Source organism: Myotis nattereri (assembly GCF_964212035.1).
Source record: "Myotis nattereri genome assembly, chromosome: 3".
Classification (NCBI taxonomy): Eukaryota; Metazoa; Chordata; class Mammalia; order Chiroptera; family Vespertilionidae; genus Myotis; species Myotis nattereri.
This window is the reverse complement of record NC_138077.1, coordinates 187,079,545-187,105,657: the sequence shown is the minus strand read 5'-3', so window position 1 is coordinate 187,105,657 and position 26,113 is coordinate 187,079,545. Positions and strand designations below refer to the sequence as shown.

General features: G+C 53.4%; 1 protein-coding gene across 1 annotated transcript in view; it reads left to right on the top strand.

Moving 5' to 3' along the window:
- The window catches only part of SLC2A1 (solute carrier family 2 member 1), a 29,805-nt gene that overhangs the window by 2,451 nt on the left and 1,241 nt on the right, over positions 1–26,113 (top strand). Inside the window, exons 2-9 of the mRNA XM_081086514.1 lie at positions 8,942–9,037; positions 21,300–21,460; positions 21,620–21,860; positions 22,458–22,620; positions 22,710–22,897; positions 23,136–23,240; positions 23,736–23,837; positions 25,480–25,683. Coding sequence (XP_080942640.1) covers positions 8,942–9,037; positions 21,300–21,460; positions 21,620–21,860; positions 22,458–22,620; positions 22,710–22,897; positions 23,136–23,240; positions 23,736–23,837; positions 25,480–25,683 — 1,260 coding nt within the window. The remainder of the gene's footprint in view (positions 1–8,941; positions 9,038–21,299; positions 21,461–21,619; positions 21,861–22,457; positions 22,621–22,709; positions 22,898–23,135; positions 23,241–23,735; positions 23,838–25,479; positions 25,684–26,113) is intronic.

Below are 26,113 nucleotides of genomic sequence, written 5' to 3'. Positions count from 1 at the left end.
AGTTCTTCTCCAGTCGGGGTTTGTCAGGAAGTGGGTTTGCAGAGGTAGCCAGCCCATGGGTGAGAGATGAGTCAGCTAATGTGGCTGCCCTGCCTCCCCTGTGAGGGCGAAATGAATCACAATCCAATGAAAAATGACTTTCCCAAGGTCACACACTGAGCCTCCTACCTCAGAACACACTGCCAGCCTTCCTCGGATGACATAAGGGGGTAAAGGAAAGTCAGAGCAAGAAGGGACCTTCCAGTACATGGCCCAGCCCTCCGTTTGCCAGATGAGGAAACCGAGGCCAGAGAAAGAATGAGACGTGACCAAGATAAGGCTTCACAAAACAGTTGCGATGTTCTATAGTATGAAAAAAAAAGGTGCTTTCTTCTCCACACCCCTGTCCTCTGTGCCATCCTGCACTCACCCCAAATGAGTGGGAATTCCCAGACTCTGAGGACTTGCCAAGCTCTTTCTGGGCTCAGTAGGAGTCTCAACGTTGGATTAGGCATAACTTGACAACTGAAACCCTTCTGTGAGTTGGAACAAAATGTGTCCTCACAAAACTATGACCTTGGGGAAGTGGCTTTCCTCAGACCTTTGGTTTCTCGCCTGTAAAATGGAGGTTCGCTCCCCTGTGGTGGATGTGGTGAGACAGGCCAGGAGCCCTAAATCAGAGCGGTGGCTATTTTAAGTGGAAACGCCCTTTGTATGGCCTGTTTGGGTGTGCAGGCATTGTAAACATCTCCATGATGATCCTTGTCCCCGGCTGAGCCATTCAGGGACCCGACCCCACTTGCCCCAGAGCTGGGTCAGCCCCAAATCCCCCGTAATCAGCTTGTGACTTCAGGGAGCTCAGCTTTACCCAGTGCCTCCTGGTCACGGGGTGTCGCGGCCTAGAGTTCTGCTCTGGCTCCAAGGGTACAGGCATCCAGCTCCCCTCCCCCAGGCTGGCAGAGGTGAGAAGGCTTGGAACAAAGGGGAAAGTGTGTGCAGCGCTGGCTTGGGACCTGCAGCCCTTCCCCCATGTCACTCCTGGGCAGAAAGGTGAAAAAGCCACTCAGTTTGGTAACCGGTGTCCCCAGGATCGTAGAGGCTGAGAAGGCACCTCATGGGCTCAGAGAGGCTGTGTCCAGGCCCACAGGCCCCGGCCTGGCCACCAAAACAAACCTCCATTGTTACCTCCCTCCGTGGGAGGGGTGGAATAGAGCTGGAGGCCCTGCCATCCAGCCACCAGGCCAGGGAAGCGGTAGCTAATGCATAAATGCTGGGGCTTGACAGTAACTGAGCAGGGCTCCATGGTCCTGAATTCGGGCAGAATGAAGGCAGTATTCATCCTCTCCAAGACCACCTTTCTGGCTTCTCCCAAGGGCCCCGGCACCCTGGAAGTGGCGGGGGAGAGAGCTTTACCAGATCCCAGTTTATGGAGCATTTGGCTACGGAGGCCTCTGCTGGACAGGACATCTGTCCATATCACGTAGCCCGGAGCTGTCTCCACCATCTTGACAGTTGGGAGTGGGGAGGAAAAGGCCCCCTAAGCAACAGCTCCACCATCCGACCTCAGGCCAGCCACAGAACTTACTTCTTCAACTGAGTAGGAAAACAGTACATACCTCTCTGGGTCCGGTTGTGGATTTTTTTTTTTAATGATAGAAGTATTGGAGGCATCTGTGGAGAAATATGCAAAGTAAAAGAGTAAATGTCTTCCCCCAGTTGAAATAGTTTGCTGTTTACCCTCACAGACCTCGTTTTGTGCATGTGTGTATGTGTGCCTGTAAGTGTAATTTTTATGTATTTGGATCACACTTTCTACCTAGTTCTGTGCAGTCCAGCGTGGCCCGCCACCCCTTAGAAGTAAATTCTTGCAGTATTTCTCTGCGTGTATAAGCAAGTACCATTGTACAAGCTAATTATCTTCCCCTTCTCTACACAAAATGTACATTCTATTCGTTGTTTTGTACTTTGCTTTTTTTCTCTGAAAAATCTACCCTGGGGCTCTATGCAGATCAAGTACGTACAGATGTGTTGCATTCTTTCCAACAGCTGCATGGTATTCCATTACGGGCGTGTCCCATGTTTACAAAGTAGCACCCCCATCACTTTTTCTTCATACCACTCATCACCTGATGTATCTTAGGTATTTATTTTCTGTCCTCGCCCTCAACTAAAATATCAAGTTCCAGAAAGGCAGGAATTTGGTGTATATTGCTGAATTCCCCATTGACTAGAATAGTGTTGGGAATATGCCTTCAAGCGTTATCCTTTCCTTAGTAATGTAATTTATTTTTTGTAGAAAACCTCTCTGATTGAGGACTGGAGGTCTTAGGAGAAAGGGCATTTTCACGGTCACACAAGCGGAGAAGCTGGGACTTGTATTTGTTTGCTGAGAGTGTCGTGGACCTGTGCCTATTCCCATGGTCTTATCAAATTAAATTGATCAGAGTTGAATCGGTACCCATCTCACCAATGAAAGGGTACCTCCTCCGGGGTGGCAGCTTCTCCAGATGTCCAGGTCCTGACCCAGGGCCCACACACACAGCCCAGGGAGTTAGTTGTTGGCATTTAACATCTCATTTTAGGAGAAACTCCTTTTTATTTATTTAGGGAGAATGATTTGGTTTTGCCTGAAAGGCTTTGAGAATCCTGTGCAGTTTACATATTGAGTTTGTACATAGCAGTTCAGGGGACCTGGGGGCTTAAAGGAAAAATTGGCAAACTTTTTCTGTAAAAAGCCCCCCCCCCCCCCCAAAAAAAAAAGAAGTAAATATCATCAGCTCTGTCACCATCGGCCACAATCACTCATCCCTGTCATCATCGCACAAAAACAGCCATAAACAATACATAAACCAATGAGTGTGGCTGTGTTTCAATCAAACTGTATTAATGCTCACTGACATTTGAATTTAATGTAATTTTCATGTATCACAGAATATTAGTCCTTTTTTCCCAGCTAATTAAAAAAAAATGTAAGACCCATTCTTAGCCGGCAGGCTGGATGTGGTCCACGGGCTACTGTTGCCGACCTTGGAGCAGAATCCACCCAAGTAGCCAGGAGCTTGGGCCTGGGCTGTTCTGACTCAGAATGGGCAAGGCCCAGAGTTGCTGGAAGGGAATCTGACCTACATAGAAAGCACCAGGTAGAAACCTTGTTTCCTTCAGGGACCAGTACCCGGAAGCGAAGCGGGGAGGACATGAGCAGGAAGGGCAGAGTTTGGCGTCGGAGACCCCTCCCAGCTTGAAATTTCACAGAAGCCGAGGGATGTACCGGTACCCATTTTTCTCTCCGAGCCTCCCAGTTTCTCATCTGTGAAAGTGGGAGCAATCTCTCCCAGAGTGTGTTCATAGTGGTTAGATTGGGACGTGGAAGCAGCCCTGGTATGGCGCCTAGCCCCTTACAGGTGCTGCAGGTGCTGCAGGTGCTGCTGGTGCTGCTGGTGCTGCTGGTGCTGCTGGTGCTGCTAAATTCAGCAGCTCCCTCCTCCTCTGCTTTAAAGATTTACGAGTACCGCTCCCCACACACAAAAGATTGATCAGTCCCTTCTGCCTCCAGGGCCACCATGAGGTGCAGGGAAGCTCAGCCAGGCAAGTCCTGACATCACTGGAAGGGTTGAAGGAAATGACTTCAAAGGGAGCAAATGCTTGAGGTCCCCTGAAGGTCAGGCATTGGAGCAATACAACCCATTGCTCAGCTTTTAGGAGGAAAAGGTCAGAGAGGGCAAAACGCCAGCACAGCAATCCAAAGAACTCCAGTCCCAGCACCCACTTTTGTTTGCTGGGTGGCCGGGGCCCCTGCCTCTGACCTTCTGCTCCCATTAAAACAAGGGTTTTAAAGCCAGTATGCAATTTCTTGGGCCTTTTTTTTTATAAGTCCTCACCTGAGGATATGTTCATTGACCTTAGAGAGAGGGAGAGAGAGAGAAACACCAATCTGTTGTCTCCTGTACATGCCCCCACCTGGGAGTGAACTGGCAACCTAGGTATGTATATGCCCTGACCGAGAATCAGGCCCACAACCTTTTGGTATACGGGATGATGCTTGAACCAGCTGAGCCATGCAGCCCCGGCATTGAGCTTTTTTTTTTTTTTTTAATGCCCCAAATTTTGTTCACATGACATCTTAAAAAATAAATGTACAGGAAATAAATACAAAGGGAGCTGTCACGGATCCAGTAAGCCCCCACCCCCCCCCACCCCCCGCCTCTTTAGAACTGGGGGCCAACCAGTTACAAAGGCTGTGTCCCACGCTCCAGTGCACCTGGGGAAGCCATGTGAGAAAGGGGATGGGAGCAACATCCTGACTCCACATGGCAGTAGCCACATGCCCGCCCTCTGCCGGTATCGACCAAGGTTCTGCTGAAGACCAAGCCCGAGGAAAGGGCACATAGCAAGTCAGAAGGCTACGCTGCTCGCAGTGCTACCTGGCCAGAGCCATCATCATCTCGGTGTGTGTGTGGGAGGAGAGTTCCCAGATGCTGACACCTCCCCACTGGCTCCTGGGGCAGGGAGAGCTCTCAGCGAGGCTCTGGACCCCCAGGATTAGTATAGAGGTGACGAGAGGTGGGGTGTGATATCCCCCTCTGTGTGGGATCCTGAGCCCGGGCCTTTGCTGAACTGGAGTGGCTGTGGCACTCTAGGGGTGTCAGGGTTAAACTCGGTTTGGTGGTCTTTCCTCTCCAGCCCTGTGGGTTGGGGTAGGCCAGCGGTCGGCAAACTGCGGCTCGCGAGCCACATGCGGCTCTTTGGCCCCTTGAGTGTGGCCACTGTACGTGCGCGCCCGCACGTGGTGTTTTGTGGAAGAGCCATGCTCAAGGGGCCGCAGTGTGCCGACCACTGGGGTGGGCATTTACTGTTGGCCTGTTTCCGCGTCTCAGAGCGGAGCTTTCAGTCCTCACCAGAGGGCTGATAAATGGCCAAGTTAAGGTCTGTGAGGATGAACACCCTTCTGGCAGAACAGGTACACACAGAGCCGGGTTTGCCCAAAAGCTAAATTCACAAGTGGTGGGTCTTTTACAAAGGTTCTGTGCTGTGTCCGCCCCTGCGCACTCTAGGCCCGCGGTAATGAGTTCCCAGCCTAGTGGGTAAATAAAGGTGAGTATCCCAACTGCTTGGAGCGAAAGCTGGAGACTGTAGCAGACACAGCAAGGGCAAAGGCCTGGAAGATGTGGATGTTCCAGAAGGTAGCCCCATCCCCGGGGGGGGGGGGGGGGCGGTCTCAGGTTCTGGGCTCCACATTACTCCTGCACCCCTAAAAAAAGGCTTCATAAGAAAACTGCAAGCTGTGGGGTTTGTACCCCTTCCCTAAGGCATCACCAACTTGTCCATCAGCTTGACACCAAAAAAAATAAATACATGTTGAATAAATGGATTTCATCACCATGTTTCCGTTCCAGCCACAGGGAAGGTGGGGGCAGATGGTGCTATGGCGGCCCAGCCGAGGGTGGCTTCCCATCCTTCCCTGATTCAGAAAACGCTTGTCAGGTGAACCCTGCGAGCTCTGTGACGGGCACTGATTCAGACCTGGACAGCAACCCTGAAGGGAAGGAACTCTTGTCCCCATTTCCCATGTGAAGAAACCGAGTCCCAGAGCCAGGGCCTCCACATATCCCAACTCCAGGGTGAGGGGAAGCAGCCTGGGTCTCCTGACCCCAAGTCGAGCAGTGATCAAGCTGGGTTTGGTGGGTGCTGTGGGGGCGGGAGTGTGAATGTGTGATGGGTGCCTACCAAAGAGCATGGGCACCTAGCATCCAGCCACACTGAGCACCTCCTGTTTAATCTGGGGCCCATACGGGACCTCCTCTTCCCCCTGCACATACTGTTCTGTCTCTCTGGAATGCAGTCTTGCCACCACCTTCCCCGCTTGGCAGACTCTTTACATGTCCTTCACGGCCCAACTCCAGTGTCACCTCCTGAGAACCCATCTTTGATGGTTCCCAGGAAAAATTACAAGTCTCTCTGTCCAGGACTCCCACAGTGCCTTCTCCCGCCGACGGGTTGAAGCTCAGACCACACTCGCCTATGCGCTGGACCAGAAGCCTCTCTCTTGATGTCACGACCGGGCCCTGGGCATGGTCCCTGGGCATTTCCGTAGGTCCTGGTGCAGCAGCCTGCCTGGGTGGATGTGCATATAACTCCGGACGTGGATAGGCAGGTTTTCTAGCGCAGAGTTTGACCTTGACCTGCCAAATAGCAAAGTCCTTGATTCCTAGCAGCCGCCAGAGGCTACAGCTGCTAGTCGGGGCCCCAGGGGTGACTTCAGAGACCCAGAGAGGCTCCTGGAAGATCCTAGCCAGACTGAAAACAAGGCCTGTAATAATAGTACTACTTCTCACAGCCCCTGCTGCAGCGTCGTTTATTCATGTGCTACCGGCATGATTACCAGAGCACATCTCATCTGTATTATTTTTCACTTATATTTTCATTTAAATTGCTTTGTTCTAAGTAATATGAAACTGCAGGGCTTGTAAAAAAATTCAAAAATGTGTAAAAGGCTATAAAAAGAAAATCTCCCTTCCACTCTGCCTCTGCCACTCAGATCCCCTGAAGTACCTTTCTTGTGTGCCCTTAAATAAGTAGATATTTATATTCTCCCCTTCCCCCAGCCTTATTTATTTATTTATCTATTTATTTCACAAAGCGTAGCATACAACACACGGCTCTAAGCTTGCTTTTTTTTTTTTTACTTAATATATCTTGGTCTGTGTTCCAAGTTAATATCTCATTATATAATTGTGCCATGTTTTATTAAATCACAGGTTTGCATTGCTCATTTTATAGAGGTTTTTAAAAAAATATTTGTATTAATTTTTAGAGAGAGGAAGGGAGAAGGAGAGAAACATCGATGCAAGAGCAAAGCATCAATTGGCTACCTCCTGCACACCCCCTACCAGGGATCAAGTCCACAATCCTGAGCACATGCCCAGGGAATCGAACCACCGGCAACCTTTCAGTGCACAGGACAACGCCCTCCCAACTGAGCCACACTGGCCAGGGCTGCACTGCTTGTTTTATACTTATTCTGTTGTGAATGAGAGAAACATATCTTTCACACCATTTTTGTCACACTCTGGACAACCCAGTGGACAGCCCCCCAAGCTAACACACGTGACTCACCAGGCAGGACACTCTCACATGGTGAGGTTCAACAGCCACTGTTTAGGCCTACCTCGGTCAATGCTCAGTGCCCTTTGGCATCCTCTTACTCAATCCCAGTGGTCAGCCTATGAATTGGGCTGGGCCGGAGCCCACCAGAGGAGGGCTGTCAGGTACTCCCCAGCCACTCAGAACTGACAGCCCTGGATCTGCAGGCTTCCTCGGGAGTTGAGAGAAGGGAACTCGGGGGGCCCTGGGGCATGCTGAGTTTGGGGTTGGGGTGAGCTGGGCAGTGAAGGACAGGGTTGAAAGGGAGTGCAGCCTGCCATGAAGAAAGCCCCAGCATCCAGGATGAATGTCCAGAGGTTGGCCAGGAAGGGGCCAGGTGTGCTGGGGGGAAGGAAGGGCCCGGCTCTCACCTGGTGAAGAATGGACTCTGAGCTTGTGCGCTCGGGCTAGCAGAAGCCCCCTTCCTCTTTCTCAGCCTCTGTTGTGAAAACCTTGGCTTTCTCAGTCGTTGGCCTGATGGCAGAGGATGAAAAGACCACAGGAGGAACATGTCTGATGAACAGCTAAGCCAGCTATCTGTGAGGGCTGCATCTGGGTTCTGTGGGGAATCCGAGGCCCATAGCAAGGCGTGACTGAGCTGAGAGCCTCCCCTCCACAGGCTGCGCCACTCAGGGTGGTGAGCTTCCAGCCCCTCCTCCGGGACCCAGCCCGTGTGGTGCCCACAGTTGTTCTTTGCTGTCCCTCCCGTGGCTCCGTTCTCTCACTACCAGTTAAGGGCCTGCCTGATGTCACATTTCTTGACTTCTTTGTTTTAAAAGAAAAAAAGAGTCCCTCTTTTAACAAGAGTCCCTCTCTTAACAAGAGGGGCTCTCGCAAGCAAAGCACCGTCTCTCTAGCAAGGTGCCTTGTCACCCAGGGCCCACCTGCCTGCTGCTCTCAGGCCCCCAGCTTACCGGGGGCAGAAACCCACCATCATTTTTCTCCCCTTTGCCCATTGAAAACACTTGGCCCCACGCTTTGACTTGCCTCGTGTCACGTACTTTTCCAAAGCACATTCCTGAACGGTATGTCATCTGTGTCCAAATAACCCTGAGAGGCTCAGGGTCTGGGGATGGCTCCTGTGAGGGACACTAGGTGGGGAATCATGGAACCCTGAGCGCCAGCCTGGCTCTCTGTAGACCCCTGAGCAAGCTGGAACTCTTCTCTCCCTCATCTCTGCCTCTTGGGGCTCCGTTTCCCACTGTGAATGGAGGGAGGGGAAGATGGGACCACATTTCCAATGCTGATCAGCCTGAAAGTGTCCCCATTTTGCAGAGCAACAAACAGAGGTTCTGGGAGGAGTGGGGAAGGCTCACTTAGCGTGCTGGGATTCACAGAGCAAGTAGGCAGGCAGGTGGGCTAGAATCAGAAGCCAGCCCCTTTGGGTCCAAATCCAAGGCTCCCCCCTACCCATCTATGTAGTTTCTCCCAGGTAATTTGGTCCCCCTTTCATAGGGGCATTGGTTCCTGGGCCTCCCAATCAGTCTGGGGCCACCTGCATCCCGGCATGGCTCCACCCAGAGAATGATACCCCAGAGAAGCCAAGGCCTGTCCATCTTTAGCCGAAACCTAGCTGCAGAGAGAGAGAAGACCCAGATATCCCCTCCGCCCCGGAAGGAGTCTGGCCAGCCTGGTGTCTAGAAGTCAGGAGGGCTGGTTAGGGCACCTGAAGTCAAAAAGTGGCCAAGTTTCCTGGGAGAAAGACTGGTGGAGTGCCAGGAGTCAGGCAAGATACCTGAATCGGAGAACCTGCCAGCCCAGGCTCTGCCCTGTAGTAACCCGGCCCAGAGCTGCCTGTAACAGTGTGTTTTTCTCTCTGCAGAAGCTGACCGGCACCCTTATGTTGGCTGTGGGAGGGGCAGTGCTTGGCTCCCTGCAGTTTGGCTACAACACTGGCGTTATCAATGCCCCCCAGAAGGTGAGTGCTCCGCTTTCCCTGGCTTATCAACACCAGCTTGCACTGCACACCCCCTCACACACTCACCCTGCCTCTGAGGTGTCAGACGTTTATGTCAACTCACCATCTGCCTCAGTATCCTGTTTTCTGGCCCCGAACAGGTCAGAGATTCTTATCATTGGCCTTAAATTCTTGGGGCCCATAGAAACATGGGGTCTTAATAGATCACCTTGAGCAACCTCCTATACAACACAGACATTTGTAATAATCAGAGCAATCCCTGGTATAATGATGCTGCATGTATGTGGCACCTGGGGCTAGAGAGGGCTCTCATGGTGCTTATCTCACTTGCTGCTCACCTGCAGCCCCAAAGGCAGGCGGGCAGCATCCACCATGCCCATCCTGCAGATGGAGAGAGTAGCCAGAGAGAAGGAACCTGTCTGGCATCACCCAGCCAGTCAGGGATGGAGCTGGTGTCCAGCTCCAGTCTGCCGTGGAGCCCTCCTGGCCGGACGGTCCCTGAGCCTGTGCCCACACCCATCCACTCACAGCACACTCCTTATAAGGCATCTCGTTCTGAAACTGCCTCCTCTCCCTGGAGGCCCTGTGCCAGTCAAAACACAAATGGCGTCTTGCCCTAGGGAACTGCAGGGGCTGAAGGCCTGCGCTTACTTCCTCCTCCCCCCAACGCATCCCAGCTCTGTTCCTACTTGTTCACTCCAATGTCAAGACTAGGAGGGACCCTGGTGATCACCTCCATCCCAGCCCAAGTGCTTTAGGGAGGAGAGAAGAGGAACACCGTCAGGAGAGGGGACGGTACTGCATCCCTCCTCTACACCAGGCCTTCTGCGTATGCTTCTGAGGTTGGGTGGTGATTCCCACTTTATGAACCTGAAAACAGGCCCTGGGCAGATGAGGGTGGATGCAATGACCAATGGTCTCAAGGTCATGTAGCTCATGAATGGTGGAGTCAGAAGCCAAACTCTTGTTTACACGACCCCTTCCTGACCAAGCTCCTTGTGAGTTCAAAATGCTGTACCTTCTGGGGGAGGACGGCATGAGAGTGGACATCGTTGTTCAGACAAGAAAGTGTGAGTAGATAGCTCCTAAGGCTCGGGGCCTGTTGGAAGAATGAGGCGGTGTCGGGAGTCAGAGCTAGTCCTCCTCCAAACAGGAGGAGGGTGGCTGCAGAGCTACGCCCCATGCTGAGGAGCAGGTCACAGGAAGGCCTGGCCTGCTGAGTCATGAAGGGACTTTTCTCAGCTCGTCTGGAATGGGAACTGAGGGCCCTGCTTGGTACAGCCACAGCCTTGCTTTGCTAAGTGCTCTGAACAGCCCTTGCCAAGGTATGTGCCTTGGAGCGGGCTCCATTTGGGAATCCTTACAGACGGGAAGACTGTACCATTATAGAAGGAGGTGGAGGGCACATTGGGGTCCCCTGGACACTCCCAGATTCTGACCTCATTGGTCTGGGCTTCTATTTGGGCATTGAATTTTTTTTTCCTCTCTTTTTTAATTTAAATTCTTTGTTGTTTAAAATATTACATAAGTCTCCTTTTTCCCCCATTGACCTCTCCCCAGCCACCCCCACCCCCCTGGGCATCGAATGTTTAAAGCTCCCCAGCTGATTCTAATGTGCAGCCAAAGTTGAGAACTACTGGATGAAGTGATGTCCTGACTGGTCACATAGTGAGTTACTGACAGAATTAGGGCTCTAAGATCAGGACACAGGAGGTGTTTCCCAGAAACAACACGGTGGGGATGAGCTGCAGAGAGGGCAATAAAATGCCCAGAGGCGTGACTTGGGTGGATGGGAGGAGAGAAAAGCTTGGGAGGGCACAGGTAAGCCAGAGCCTGGCCACCCAGGGCCTTGTGGGTAGCTTTCATCTATAAAATATCCAGCCACCAGTATGGCATTGGACAGTCAGAATGGGCATGTGGGCCTGGCCGGTGTGGTTCAGTGGTTGAGCGTCGACCTATGAACCAGGAGGTCATGGTTCCATTCCCAGTTCGGGCACATGCCCAGGTTGTGCTGCCTCCAGTAGGAGGCAGCCAATCAGTGATGCTTATCATTGACGTTTCCATCTCTCTCTTTCCCTCTCTCTCTCTCTAAAATCAATAATAACATTAAAAAAAAAAAAAAAGAGTGGGCATGTGCACACTACCATCTAGGGCAGCCGTGGGCAAACTACGGCCCGTTTGAAATGAATAAAACTAAAAAAAAAAAAAGACCGTACCCTTTTATGTAATGATGTTTACTTTGAATTTATATTAGTTCACACAAACACTCCATCCATGCTTTTGTTCCGGCCCTCCGGTCCAGTTTAAGAACCCACTGTGGCCCTCGAGTCAAAAAGTTTGCCCACCCCTGGTGTAGGGCAAGCTAGGGAGTGTGGACTTTAGAGTGAGGACAGTGGGGACCCATTAAAGAGGACAGAGTAATCAGATTTGCGTTTTAGGGAAATGATCCAGGTGTCTGGGGTATGGGATGGATCCAAACATGGGAGGCTAGAGCCTGGGAAACGGAGAGAAGGCCGCTCTTGCAATAGGCGTAGAAAAACAAACACTGAGTAGGAAGGATGGGCAGGATTGGATCATCAGGTCAGTGTGAGGACAAGAGAGTAGGGTTTAAACGTTGTTTCTAGGTTGCTGGCTTGGAGGAGGAGCTGGTATGGGAGGCGCTGACGGCCTGTGCCGTGCAGGAATGGAGGTTTGGTATGACACCGCCAGAGATGTACAAGCCGCACTTGGACGTGGGATCTGTTTCTTAAGTGGGTGGTCAGCTGGAGAAAAGTTACAAGTTGGTCATTGGTATCCAAATAACAGGAGAGGAGAATGTTCTAGAGAGACTGGAATAAAGAGAGAAGTGAGGGCCAAGCCTCACTGATAGAAGAGGAGGATCCTAGGCAGGAGGAGAGCTGGCACTTTCAAGCTAAGAGACAAAAACCTCCCAAGACAGGAAGAATGGAAGCACCTGAGGGCCATGGTGTTGGGTTTGTCCATGGCCACGACCTAGAGCAGAGCCTGTGCATCCTAAGAGGCACTCGGGGAGTCGTGGGTGGAGGAATGGAGTGGAGGAATGCTGCCAGGGGCCCCAGAGGTCAGCCTGGACAAATCAGCCCCATATTTCTGGATGTGAAAGACCCATTGGTGACCCCATGGTGGCATAGGCTGCCTGGGGGAGCCATGTGGGTAGAAACCTCCCTACGGCCAGTTGAAGAGAGAGGGGAAGTGGGAAAGAGTAGAGATAGAGACTCGGTGGAGAAGGGAGAAAAGAGGGGTATTAGCTAGAGGGGCCACCTGGCTAAGTTTGTGTGTGTGTGTGTGTGTGTGTGTGTGTGTTTAAATATAAAGACTTCAGCCCTAGCTGGTTTGGCTCAGTGGATAGAGCGTCGGCCTGCGGACTGAAGGGTCCCAGGTTTGATTCCAGTCAAGGGCACATGCTCCGGTTTCGGGCTCAATTCCCAGTGGGGAGGCAGCCAATCGATGATTCTCTCATCATTGATGTTTCTATCTCTCGCTCCCTCTCCATCTCCCTTCCTCTCTGAAATCAATAAAAATGTTTTTAAAAAAGATAGAAATATAAAGACTTCATTTTTATTTTATTATTATATATTTTTTTAAATCTTTACCCAAGGATATTTTTCCATTGATTTTTGGAGAGAGCAGAAGAGAGAGGGAAAGACAGAGAGAAGTATTGATGTGAGAGAAACACATCCATTGGTTGCCTCCTGCATGAGCCCCGACCAGGGCCCAGGCCAGGAGGAGCCTGCAACCAAAGTATATGCCCTTGACTGGAATCAAACCCAGGACCCCTTGGTCCACAGGCCGACGCTCGATCCACTGAGCCAAACCGCTGGGGCAAACTTCACTTTTAAACATGTAAGGAATCAGCAGAGGAGAAGAGGGTGAGGAGGAGTGGGAGGAGCTCCTCCAGGAGGAAGATGGTGGAGCAGAGCAGAGGAGCTGCTTCTGGCTGGAGGGACTAATACTTCTGAGGTTGCGGATGTGGACAAATCCAGAGCGAAGTTCTCCAGTTCTTGGGGCCTCCAGTCTAATCGGAAGTAGGTGGAAGGTGAGACCTGCTGTGGAAGACAGGTGGGGCAGCTGGCTGGGCATCTAGAAGGCCAGGTGGGCAGCAGTGCGTTTATGGGCACCTGTCCAAAGGTCACTCAAGAAGCCAGCCTCTGAGGGCTAGGGCCAGGGACCGGAGTGGTGGAAATCGATAGCACACACGCTGAACCAGCGGCACTTCCTGGGGTGCGCACTCAGGCGCTCCATCTGTTTACTCTTGCACTTGACAGACACTTCTCACAAGCCTGGCCGCTGTTCCCCAGCCAGAGGCAGATTAGGAGGGATAAGTTTAACACCCGAAGAGGGGAGAGTACGACAGGAGTGAGAAATGAAAGTGCAGCTCAGAGCAGGCTGGGCACGGGGATTCTGCAACTTCATTCAACAAGTTCGTTCAACGGGGACTGTGCCAGGTAGTGTCCTAAACAAGAGCGACAGAGTTGTGGGCACATCCTGGTCCCCGGGCAGCTGCCTAACACATGGTCTGAGCAGGACTCTGCCCCTGCCCTCCAAAGACTCAGCCTCCCAGGGGGTGGGGAGGTTCTTCTTTGGGAAAAGCCAGCGTATAAATAACAGAGGGCGTCAAGGTACCATGGGAGCAAAGAGGCAGGAACGACTGATGCTGGGTGTGGGGGTGGGAGAGACAGGAAGGGTTTCTCGAAGGACTTGGCAGCCGCTCTAGACCTTAATGCAGGGTGGGGAACCTTTTTTTCTGCCAAGGGCCATTTGGATATTTATAACATCATTCGCAGGCCATACAACATGATCAACTTAAAAATGAGCCTGCTATATTTGGTCAGACATGTAATTAACTCAGGGTCAGACCAAATGATTTCTTGGGCCGTTATATGGCCCACAGGCTGGGCGTTCCCCACCGTTCTCCATGGGGAGGGAGAGCAGGTGTCCCAGGCGTGGGGACAGCTTGTGCAGAGATGCAGTGGCGCGAAGTGTGTCCCTAATGCGGAGTAGCTAACCGCCGGCACGGGTCAGGCTGGCTGCCCTGTCTGTTGAGACCTTCTCTCAGGAAACTGCGCGGGCTGAGGGTCGGCCTGCTGTCAGGAGGACCACCGCTGATGGTAAGGATGCCGGGGCTGCTCTTCATTACAGAAGCTCAGGCTCCTCCATAAAACAGCCCCAAAGGGCTTCCTCCTGGAAGTGGTTAATTAACCATAATATCATTTTTAATGTTTACAAAGCAACTCCCATAAATTATCTCCTTATGCAGCTTCCCAAGGTGGGTGGGGCGGAGGCTATAAAGAAGGAAGCCAAGGCTAGGTGAGGTCACCTGGCCAGGGAGAGGGGCTGGGCCTGAGGTGGACTCCAGGCCTCAACCTCCTTGACCCTCCGCTGCCCTACATTGCATCCCCGTGACTTCTCTGTGCCAGGCCTCCTGTCTCCTGGGGAAGGAGAGGGGTGGGTGAGCCCAGCCACAGAGCAAATAAATGAACAAGGGCATCGGACAGGGTGGAGAAAACTGCCTCTCCCTCCGCATACGGCTGAGCTGCCAACAGGAATGACTAAAGGCCATTTAAACCATGAGTTCCTGGCCAAGGGACAGCGTCAGGCATGTCTGAGAATGAGGCATCCTCAGGAAACACACAGTTGGGGCTGCCCCTCCTTGTTTGACAAAGGAGGAGCTTGACCTGGAGAGCCAGCAAGGTCTGCCTCGCCCAGGGTGACTTGGTGAGTAAAAGTGTCCCAGCCCAAGCCCTCTGGCCCCTTGGGCTGAGCCTGTCCTTACCTTTGCCTAGATCAGCCGTGGGCGAACTACGGGGCCCGCAGGCTGGATCCAGCCCGGTTGAAATGAATAAAACTAAAAAAAAAAAAAAAATACCCTTTTATGTAATGATGTTTACTTTGAATTTATATTAGTTCACACAAACACTCCATCCATGCTTTTGTTCCGGCCCTCCGGTCCAGTTTAAGAACCCATTGTGGCCCTCCAGTCAAAAGTTTGCCCAACCCTGGCCTAGATCCAAAGAGTCCTGGCTCCCCTCTCCCCTTCCCCCCTCTCCCCTAATACAGCTGCTTCCAGCTTACAGTGCGTCAGGCATTGTTCTCAGTGCTTTAGAAATTCTAATTCAATTGTTTCTTTTAATAACCCCATTAGGTAAGCACTATAGTCCCTCCTTTATAAGAAACTGGAGCACAGAGATGTTGAGCAATTAAACCGAGGACACACAGGTAGTAAGAGGCAGAGCTGGGATTTGAACCCAAGGAGTCAGGCTCCAGTCCGCATCCACCAGCAGTTATATACAGTTAGATGAGCACCACAATCCCGTCCACACACCTCTAGCTGCTACCCAGCTGGCCCCTCCTGCTTTGACTTCCAAGCCCAGTCAGGCTGAGTCACATGCTGAGACATTTCAACAGCTTACACAATTTCTTACGTTATTACACCCTGTCACAGCTATATCATTCGACAACTCTTCCTACCCCCAGCCTCTGCTGAGCCCCAGTGACACAGATGAGTCAGACTGTCCTTGTGTTGAAATTTAGTCTAGAGGGAGCACATAGTACCTTGCAGTGACTTCCTCAAGGCCATAATGGAAATGTGGACTGGCCAGTGGGAGCAAAGAGGGAGGGTCCATAGGGCAGGGTTTTCCCAGCACTAGACGTTTGGGGCCCCATGCATGGTAGGAGGTCTGACAGCACCCCTGATCTGTGCCCACTCGGTGCCAGTCGTGAGCCACCCGTGTGACAACCAGAAATGGGTCCGCACGTTGCCAGAGGTCCTCTGTTTGAGAACCACAGACACAGAGAAGGAGGGCGGTTATCAGGAAGGCTTTCCAGAAGAGGGTTAGTGCATTTTCTGAAGATGGTTAGCAGCAGCACAAAGGAAGGTGCAGGGGTGTGGGGCACCCCGGCAGCGTGGGGGAGTTGTGTGGGCAGAGGAGACACTGCCTCCTGAGTTAAGAAAGGCTGTCTGCAGGGGAGACCCCGGAAGCCAGGCACCCGTGAGGAGGCCAGAACCAAGGCCTGGCTGGGTTTGGAGAGAAGCCAAGTCTGGGCTCTTCCTGAGAAGCAGCCTGGGTGGTCCAGTCCTCTGCTGCTGGGTGGGGCCCAGCTTCTAGCTCCATCTGCGGCCCAGGGGACGCAAGGGGCAGGGTTCTCTGTCCAGCCCTACCTGTAGCCTCTGGCTCTGAACTACCAGCTGGCCCTGGGGTGTGGCTGAGAGTTGCTATAGAGACGTAAGCTCTGGGCTGAGGATGGGGTGCTGCTCCAGCTGTGGGGGCGTGGTGGGGAGAGAAAGGGAGAACAGAAAATAGGCATCAAATTCAGACTGAGGGACTAAATTGGACAAGCTGGCCCTTCTCCTAATGAGCTCAAAGCTTGGCTGGCTGTTTAACCCCTTCATCCCCACAGTAATGTCTCCGAGAGGGAAGAGAAGGTTGAGAGGGAGCTCTGAGTCTCTCTCAGGATGATCTAGAAGACCCAGGCCTCCTGAGCTAGAGGAATGCCTGCAGGGAAGGATGGTGAGACAGCAGAGGTTCCAAACACATACCCCTTCTATTGGTAGAGTCTAGAGTTCTAGGTCAAGGTTGGCAAGAAAGCCAAATTCAGCTAGCCACCTGTTTGTATGGCCCACGAGTTAAGAATGTTTTTAATTTATGTTTTTAAATGCTTAGGGGCGGGGGCGGAGAAAAGGAAGCAACAGAGGCCATATGTGGTCCTCAGACCCTAATATTTTCTACCTACCCTTTTACATAAAATGTTTACCAACCCTGCTCTAAACTGTGACTGGTATGCTTCCCGCTGTAAGGGAACTCACTACCTGTAAGGTGAGTCAACACATCCTATTAAGCCTTGAAAGCTGTGTTTTTCTCCTGGACTGACTTTGTACACCAGGCAGAGTCTGAGACTAGAGCAGCCATGGGCAAACTACGGCCCGCGGGCCGGATTTGAAATGAATAAAACTATTGAAAAAAAAGACCGTACCCTTTTATGTAATGATGTTTACTTTGAATTTATATTAGTTCACACAAACACCCCATCCATGCTTTTGTTCCGGCCCTCCGGTCCAGTTTAAGAACCCATTGTGGCCCTCGAGTCAAAAAGTTTGCCCACCCCTGGACTAGAGCTTTCCTTTGGGTTCTTGTCTACAGTATAAATTCCTACGGGTAATGCTTTGCCTTCCTGCAATTGGCAAATGGCAAACCTCTGAAAGCGGTGGGTCCCCAGAGACTAGCGGTGATGCGAGTAACAGCTTATTCTGTGTGCCAGGCAGTGTCCTCCACCTCATGCCAGGGCAGAGGAAGTCAGAACTTCCTCTGTAGACAGCAGACATGTGGTCCATCACCCACAGTTGCTTGAGTGTGGGGGCAGGAGAGGATAATTCCCAAGAAGTCAGACATGATGCAAGCCTCCCTCTCCTATCCCATGTTTATTTACCCTGGAGCGCTGCTAGGGTGAGAATTAGCTTTTAACTGGAAACCAAGGGAACTCACCTGCCCAGAGCCAACCCACTTCTCCATGTTGGCCCCTATAGTGTTACCGAGTGGGCCACTCCAGTTCAATGAGGGGACAACTGGACAGAGATCTCGAATAGCCCCAACTCCTGACAGTCCCCCCTCCAAGGACCCCCCCCCCCCCCCCAGAATGCATGTACTCGCACAGACCCTTGGCGGGGTGCAGAGGTTGGGAAGGAGCTGTGAGGGAGTGGAGGAGAAGCGGGACAGCTGAGCCTGTGCATTGATTGGATGGGCAGGGCCCCGCCTGCCATGTTGGGGAGTAATTACTCAGGAGAAGAAGACTCTGGCTTCAGTGGATGGGAGGAGTCAGGAGCAGAATCCAGGAGAGACCCAGGGCAGATGTTGCATGAGTAGAGAGTAGGACCATCCTTGAGGGGCAAGTGCAGAACTGACAGAACCTGGTGATTGGTTCGATGGAGGACATGGCAGGATCCAGGTTGTCTGCCAGGCTTGTGACGAGCACGTGGGATGGGAGCGCATGAGGTGGCATGTTCAGAAGAAGCCTGTGCCAGGCTGTTCCTCAAACATGAGCCGGGCCAAGGATGTTGCCAGTAAACATGTTGTGGAGATTGGGTCTGTGGATTCTTTTAAGGGAGTAGTAAGTAGGTTCTTCTTCCTTCCGGGGTTCCCAGCCGCTGCAAGGGTGGGTGCTGAGGGCAGTAACTGGGTGGAAGCAGTGATCCCAGAACCGCTCTCATTCTTCTGACTCTCCAGGGATCTCCCTGCCTTTCCTGGGCCAGGGCCAGCTTTGAGCCCCACGTGGGGCATGGACCCGCAGGGGCCAGAGGACACACAGCCCCCACACTGGCAGCAGGAATGGAAAACTGGGCATAGCTTCTTCCCAGAAATATCAGGTCTCAGATCAAAAGGCAGGACTTCACTGCACAGCCTCAGCTTGGCCAGGAAGTGTTGCTGGGGCCAAGGTGGAGGGCTGGGCTGCTCACCTTTTCTCAACCACATAAAGTAGCCTGAGTAGCAAAGGGGACCATGAGCCATAGAGGAGCCAGCCCTGCATAAGGTTTGGTCCCTCTGACTCGCCACTACAAGCAGGAAAGTTAATTGGGGCGGGGGTGCGGGGGTGGGGGAGCCTCCAGTAACACCTCACTTGCACATGGTCCTCAACATCTCCAGCCAGCCCCAAGAAGAGGTTTACAGACCTGAAATGCCCAGACACCTCAGCCTGGATCCTTCAGCTCACTTTAGGTAGTAAGTCCTTACTCAGCCCTTACCTGTTGACTCCTTGTGCACAACTCAAACAAGTTCCATTTGCTGACTTCCTGGCAGGATGTAAAACGATAGTGTGGGGAGTTCTGTGGACAAGCATCGGAACCACGGGAAGATTCTGAAAGCTGCAGAATGCACAACTTCAGAGCCTCTGGGGCAAACACCTCTCCCTGTTGATAGGTCTGGTTGCTAAGGGCAGCAGAGAGAGTGACAGGAGGGAGAAAGATTTCCACCAGATGACAGGTCAGGAGAGTTTGGGGCCTCAGAGGCGTGTCATTTATCTGGACGGTACCCTTATCCAGGACAGCTTGTTCTCCTCCGGGCTGATAAATGGAGCATTCCTGTTCCTAGCCAGTCCTCCTCTGCGGTGGCTTTGTCCCTTGAAGAACACAGGCACTCTGTTTTGTTTTGTTTGTTGAAACCCGCCTCTCTCTGCCCTCAGAAGAAGCAGGGGTTTCCAGAAGGAGAGCCTAAGGCCCTTTCTTCATTGACTCCTTCCTTCACTCACAAGGCGTCCCTAGCACCAGCTCTGGGAAAGGCCCTGGTGTGAATCCACTGAGGTCCCTGTCCTCAGGGAGGACAGACTTCTGGGATCCCTTGAACTGGATCTCAAAAGGTTTTAGTGTCGGGTCCCTTGGCTCAGTGATGGTGCCAGGTACCATGTAAGCACCATAAGGACATTTCATTAATTTCCTACAAAGTAGATATTTCCAATGTTGTCCGTTGAGATGAGATCATTAGCCCTTGATCACGCTGGAGATGAGGACAGAGCTGGGATCTGAACTTGTGTCTAGGTTCCTAACCCTGTACTGTCTGGCTTCCCTGGGATAAATAAGTAGATCATTGGAGCTGCCGCTCTCCTCCCCCGCTCCCCATGTCCCCTCTCCTAACTCCCTAGAGCCCAGCCTGCCAGGTGTCTCCAGACCTGAGACAGATAATGGCAGCAAGGCAGGGAAAAAAATGGCTAGTGGCCAAAGATCCCCTGGAACCTCAGGGCCAGGGCCAGCATACGCAATGGCATTCCTGGGACTGTAGGCCTGTTTCCCCTTTGGCAGTTGTGCCTACCCACAGCCTCTTCTGCTAGACCCCTGGGACTTGGGAGGGTGAGGGAGGGCCAAGAGCAGGGCCAGTGGAGGGTATATAAGAGATGCATCTGCTGTGTGTGCATGAACTTACAGCAGGATGCAGGGAGGGGTGCTGGGATGGGCATGGAGTTGGTTTGAGCTGCAAGTGGTGAGGGAGGGAGGGGCAGTCAGGTTTGTGACTGGCTGATGCCAGGAATGTTCAGGTGACGTGGGCATGAATATGTGAGTGTGAGATCTGTGTGCACAGGAAGCTGCTTCTGGGTACATTGGGTCTGTGCCCAGCTGCACATGTGGCTGGGGAGGCCTGGCCAGTCCCATGGCCCTAGGTGTGTGTCTGCGTGTCCTGGAGTTAGAGAGAGTGTGCCCAGGCCTAACCGGTACCTCCTGCCTGTCACATTCCTGGGATCCGGCCAGGCCCTCCCCTGGGGAGGGACAGGGCTGGTGGGCAGGCCTGTGCTAGGACAGATGGCTGCAGTTCCTAGAACTACTTCCTCATCCTGGCCTTTCCTGTTTCCCAGCTGGGCACCTGGGAGAGGGGAGGAGGCTTTATGGCCTTCAAGATGGGATTTCCGGTCCAGCCACAAGGAGCTGGGCCCAGGAGACAAAAGAGCAGCCATGTGCGTCTCATGAGCGTGGCTTGTGTGCAAGTTGGGCACACCGGGCCCTGAGTGCAGAGCCAGTGAGCCTGCCCTCCCTTCCTCCCCAGGCCTCTGGAATGGCAGAACCTGTCTGTCCAGCTGTATTTCCTCCCCAGCAGGGGGGTTGGGAGAGGACCTGGGTGACAGGAGCTGGGGCCTTAGGTACCTTGAGGAGAAAGGGACAAGTGGGAAGGAGCACTTGCTCTCAGCGCCCCCGCTCTATGCCTGAACTTCCTCCACGGGGCATTTGCCATCGTCCCCAGCAGGTCCTGCTGAACATGCACAACCCCACAGGGCACAGGGCACCGTGCCCGGGGGTAGAAGAGCTGGAGGTGGAGCCCAGCCCCTTGTTTCTCACCTGGGGAAACTCGGCCCCGCAGATGGGGAGGGACTTGGCTCCAGAACATGCAGCGGACCTGGCTGTTGTGACACAGCCCATGAACCAAGAGGTCACTGGTTCTAATCCCAGTTGGGGCACATGCCTGGGTTGCAGGCTTGATCCCCAATTTGTGTGTGGTGTGTGGGGGGGGGGGGGGCGGGGGGGCGCGTACAGGAGGCAGCCAATCAATGATGTTTCTCTCTCATTGATGTTTCTGTCTATTCGTCTCCCTTTTTCTCTCTCTAAAAATCAATAAAAACATTTTTTAAAAAAGGAACATGCAGTGAATTTGGGGCCTGGCCAGGTACTGGGCCCAGCGTCCTGTAGGAAAATGGCCATCCATGAGGGGCAAGTGCCAGGGAAGAGAACCAGTGGGCCCTGGCCTCGCCCACCAGGCTGCTTCTCGCCCTGCAGGTGATTGAGGAGTTCTACAACCAGACGTGGATCCACCGCTATGGGGAGAACATCCTGCCCACCACGCTCACCACGCTCTGGTCCCTCTCCGTGGCCATCTTCTCCGTAGGGGGCATGATCGGCTCCTTCTCCGTGGGCCTTTTCGTTAACCGCTTTGGCCGGTGAGCAGAGGGGCCCTGGCCCTGCCCAGGGTGTCCCAGATGGGTGTGGGGGTTGGGGGAGATGTCCCTGCCTGTTCCAGGATATTCCCTGTGACCCAGTCCTTGGGGAGTCTGGGGGATCAAAGGACCCACCTGGCCTGTGACCCCCCCCTCCCCCAGGCGGAACTCGATGCTGATGGTAAACCTGCTGGCCTTCATGTCCGCTGTGCTCATGGGCTTCTCGAAACTGGGCAAGTCCTTCGAGATGCTGATCCTGGGCCGCTTCATCATTGGCGTCTACTGCGGCCTGACCACGGGCTTCGTGCCCATGTACGTGGGGGAGGTGTCCCCCACGGCCCTTCGAGGGGCACTGGGCACCCTGCACCAGCTGGGCATCGTTGTTGGCATCCTCATCGCCCAGGTGAGTGGGGCGGGGTCTGCTCCCCTAGCACGGCCCCCACAGCTCCAGTGGCTCTTGAAAGTGTGTCCAGACAGCACCGGACTAGACCTCCCACCCCGCCTTCCACAGCCCTGCCCCATGGGACAGCCTGGCACAGGTCCCAGAGGACACGCCGCCACTCATGGTTCCCCCGGGGGCCGCTGTGGCAGGGGAGCCAGTCCATCCCGGCTCGCTCAGCCTTCTCCTCACCTGGGGATCCAGCCACAGGCACGGAGGCTGCTCGCTTGGCCGGGCTCTGCCGTGGCTCCAGGCCTTCACATACCCCCCTCTCTGGGGCTTTCCTGTTCCCGTGCCTGAAAGTCCCGGGGCGCGTGGCAGTCCCCATACCCTGTGCCATGTGTCCTCTCACTGATGCCAGGAAGTAGGTCCTACCCTCCAAGTGAGGGAATTGAGGTCCGAGAACTCAAAGCCTCACGTCCGTGGCCAAGCCTCAGAACTCGCGCCCTTTTCCTAAAGCCGCAGCGGACACACAGCCGCAAGGCCGCTGGGTGCCGGGGGCTGGTTGTAGGGCCAGGGCTGGAGCGCTCACAGCCGCCGCCTCCCGCCCTGCTTCCCCAGGTGTTCGGCCTGGACTCCATCATGGGCAACAAGGAGCTGTGGCCCCTGCTGCTGAGCATCATCTTCGTCCCAGCCTTGGCGCAGTGCGTCATGCTGCCCTTCTGCCCCGAGAGCCCCCGCTTCCTGCTCATCAACCGCAACGAGGAGAACAGGGCCAAGAACGGTATGGCCGGGCCCTGCCCTCCTCCCCAGCCCCCGCCCGGGCCTTCGTCCTGCTCTGAGCCACCTCCGCCTTCCCTCCGCTCCCTCCAGTGCTGAAGAAGCTGCGCGGAATAGCAGACGTGACCCAAGATTTGCAGGAGATGAAGGAGGAGGGTCGGCAGATGATGCGGGAGAAGAAGGTCACCATCCCGGAGCTGTTCCGCTCGCACCTCTACCGCCAGCCCATCCTCATCGCCGTGGTGCTGCAGCTGTCCCAGCAGCTGTCGGGCATCAACGCTGTGAGTGCCCCGCACCCACCCTCCTATGGCCCCAGCCAAACCCTGTGGTCAAGTACATGCTGTGGCAGAGCCCAAACTTAAAATAACAAACAAGCCCCTGCCAAAGGGGCCTTCCTTCAGCACCAAACTGGTGCAGCATCCCCTTCATCCTGTCCTCACCCTGTACCTGTACCCATCAGGCCGGAGACGGGAAAGGCCACAGCACCCGGCCCAGCGCCAATGACTTCTCTGTCCACAGGTTTTCTATTATTCCACAAGCATCTTCGAGAAAGCGGGCGTGCAGCAGCCTGTGTATGCCACCATCGGCACCGGCATCGTCAACACAGCCTTCACGGTCGTGTCGGTGAGTCTGTGCCCATCCTTGCCCGCCACCAGTCAGCAGCCAGGGTCCAGCTTAGAGCTTCTAGGCCTCATGACTGAACGGCAGCATTTACTGTGAGCCAGGCGTGTGTCACGTGCTCCCTACGTGCTATGTCATTTCATCCTCAACTCGTCAAGCTCATTACTCATATCAAACAGCTGATGACACTGATGCTCAGAGAAAGTGATGCTTGCCTGAGGTCACAGTCAGGGTGCTCAGCTATCCGGCTCGCCAGGGCCGGCTCTCAGCCCCTTTGCTTCTGTCGGGCTTTAGGGCCAGCTTCCCTTCCCTCACTCCCTGTGTGGCCCCCAAACTGCGTCCCCGGGAGGAGGTGATACCATCTTCCCTTGGTCTCTGCAGTGCCATGTGGCTTTCCCACTTTGGGGCGAACCTCTGGGTGGGGGGTTCAGAAGGGCACCGTGTGTGTGTGTGTCGGGGGGGAGGGATGCTGGGCACTGACATTCTCTCTGCCCACAGCTGTTCGTGGTGGAACGAGCTGGCCGGCGGACGCTGCACCTCATTGGCCTGGCTGGCATGGCGGGCTGTGCCGTGCTCATGACCATCGCGCTGGCATTACTAGTGAGTTGCCACACTGTGGGGGTGAGGTGGCAGGGGTGGGTACAGAGCTCACAGGGGCTTCTGATCCCAAAGTGCCTACCTCAGCCCCAGCCTGGCCATCGGCACCAGAGGCTGGGGTTGCTGATCTCCCTAGTTCTGCACTCTACCCACTCATATCCTACCCTGAGCTGGCGCCTCCCTGCACGGCCCTGTCTCACCACAGCACTCCAGCCTCAGACCCCAAGTTTCCTCTCCCCGTGAGTTGCTTTGCCCAATGCTAACCCTTTAATGTCTTCATCTGTAGCCTCAATTCATGTTTAGAACAGTCCTAGAAGGTATTGCCCTCCTCACCAGAGGCGTAAACATGCCTAATCTCAGTTCTCACAACTGAGTGCTGTTCAGTCAGTAGTCGGTCCCATCTTACAGGTGAGGAAACCGAGTCCCGGTGAGGTTAGCAATGCAGCAGATAAAGGACAGTCAGGCATTGACCTCAGGTCTGCTGGCCGCAAGCCCTCGACCAGGGGCGGGCAACCTTTCTGTGAGTGCGTGCCAAAACCAGCAAAATCTCTGACTCAAAATTCTTCTGCGTGCCGACCCTAATTTTTTGAGAACATATTACACCTACTTGATATCTCTTAAGGAGTACGTATGTGAAGAACCTTGAAGAAATAATAAAATTCATTCGAGCGACAAAAACACAGTATATGATGATGAAAAATACATTTATTTTTTAATGTATACATGTACACTGATAGTCCGACAGAAAACTTTATGACTCAGTTTGATATTATCAGTGGGACTTTTGCTGCTGCATCACTGATGACAGAGATTTTACATCAGGTTTATATTTCGTGACCTTCAGAGATATGCACGAGCTACTACTTTCATCCGTCAGGCTACTCCTATTACGAGACTTAACAAAATTCATCATTGAGAACAAAGATTCACAATTGTAAATGGAAGATTATGAGAGGGTTTCGCGTGCCAGCAAAAGTTACTGGCGTGCCATGTTTGGCATGTGTGCCAAGGGTTGCCCACCCTGCCCTAGACTGAACCTCTGTGTTAGCCTGTGCAGGCATGTCACATATTCGAACACTCATTTGTCCAACCTCTGCACAAAGAAAGCACCAATACACCAGTTTTACAGCTGAACCAAGACCTAGAAAGTCCTATGGTTCCTAAGAGGTCCGGCACACAGCGATGAGTGGAAGATCTGGGTTCTGAGCCAAAACCCATAACCTCTTCTGTGGCCTCCTCGAGGCGGGAATGATTACATATAGAACCACATGTCTGAGGCCTGTGCTGTGCCGGCCTTGAGCTGGGTGCCTTGCAAGGCTTCTAACACCCACTACAGAAATGTCCTTCCACATCCTCCTGCCACAAGCAGACGGGCTTGCACCCAGAGCAAGACCACAGGGACCTCTTCTTAGCACTCCTGCATGCACACATGACCATTCCCAAAGGATAGATGAGCTCACAGTCACCAGGGAGGGTGTAAATCATTTTGTTCAGATGAGGAAACTGAGCCCCAAGGCAGAGTACTTAACTCACACTGCAAATCCAGGATCAGCCCCAGGCCTCCTGCTGTCCAGCCCAGCCCGCCTCTGCAGTTTGTCTCCTGAGGCTCCAATCTAACTTTCCTCCTCTCTCTTGTCCTCAACAGGACCAGGTGCCCCAGATGTCCTATCTGAGTATCGTGGCCATCTTTGGCTTTGTCGCCTTCTTTGAAGTTGGTCCTGGCCCCATCCCGTGGTTCATTGTAGCCGAACTCTTCAGCCAGGGTCCTCGCCCGGCTGCCTTTGCTGTTGCTGGTCTCTCCAACTGGACCTCAAATTTCATTGTGGGCATGTGCTTCCAGTATGTGGAGGTGAGAACCCCCATTGTCTCTACACACCATTCCTCACCTGCCAAGTGCTCTCCCAGCTGTTCCCATTGGAACGAGACTCAGAAGCCCAGGTTACACAGCTAAGAACCCTGACTTCAACCCCAGGGTTCTTTCATTGGCTTTGAATTGTCTCCATTCTGCTCTGCAATGTGAACCTGTTCCCTGGAGCCTATCTCATGCCCGCTGTCGGCAAGCAGACTCTCATTTAATCACCCCAGCACTCCCAGGGTGTAGGTGGCTGTTCCCTTTCTCAGATTAGAGGCCTAAGAGGAAAGTGACTTATTAAAGGTCTTACGGCTAGAACAGGGGTGGGCAAACTTTTTGACTCGAGGGCCACAATGGGTTCTTAAACTGGACCGGAGGGCCGGAACAAAAGCATGGATGGAGTGTTTGTGTGAACTAATATAAATTC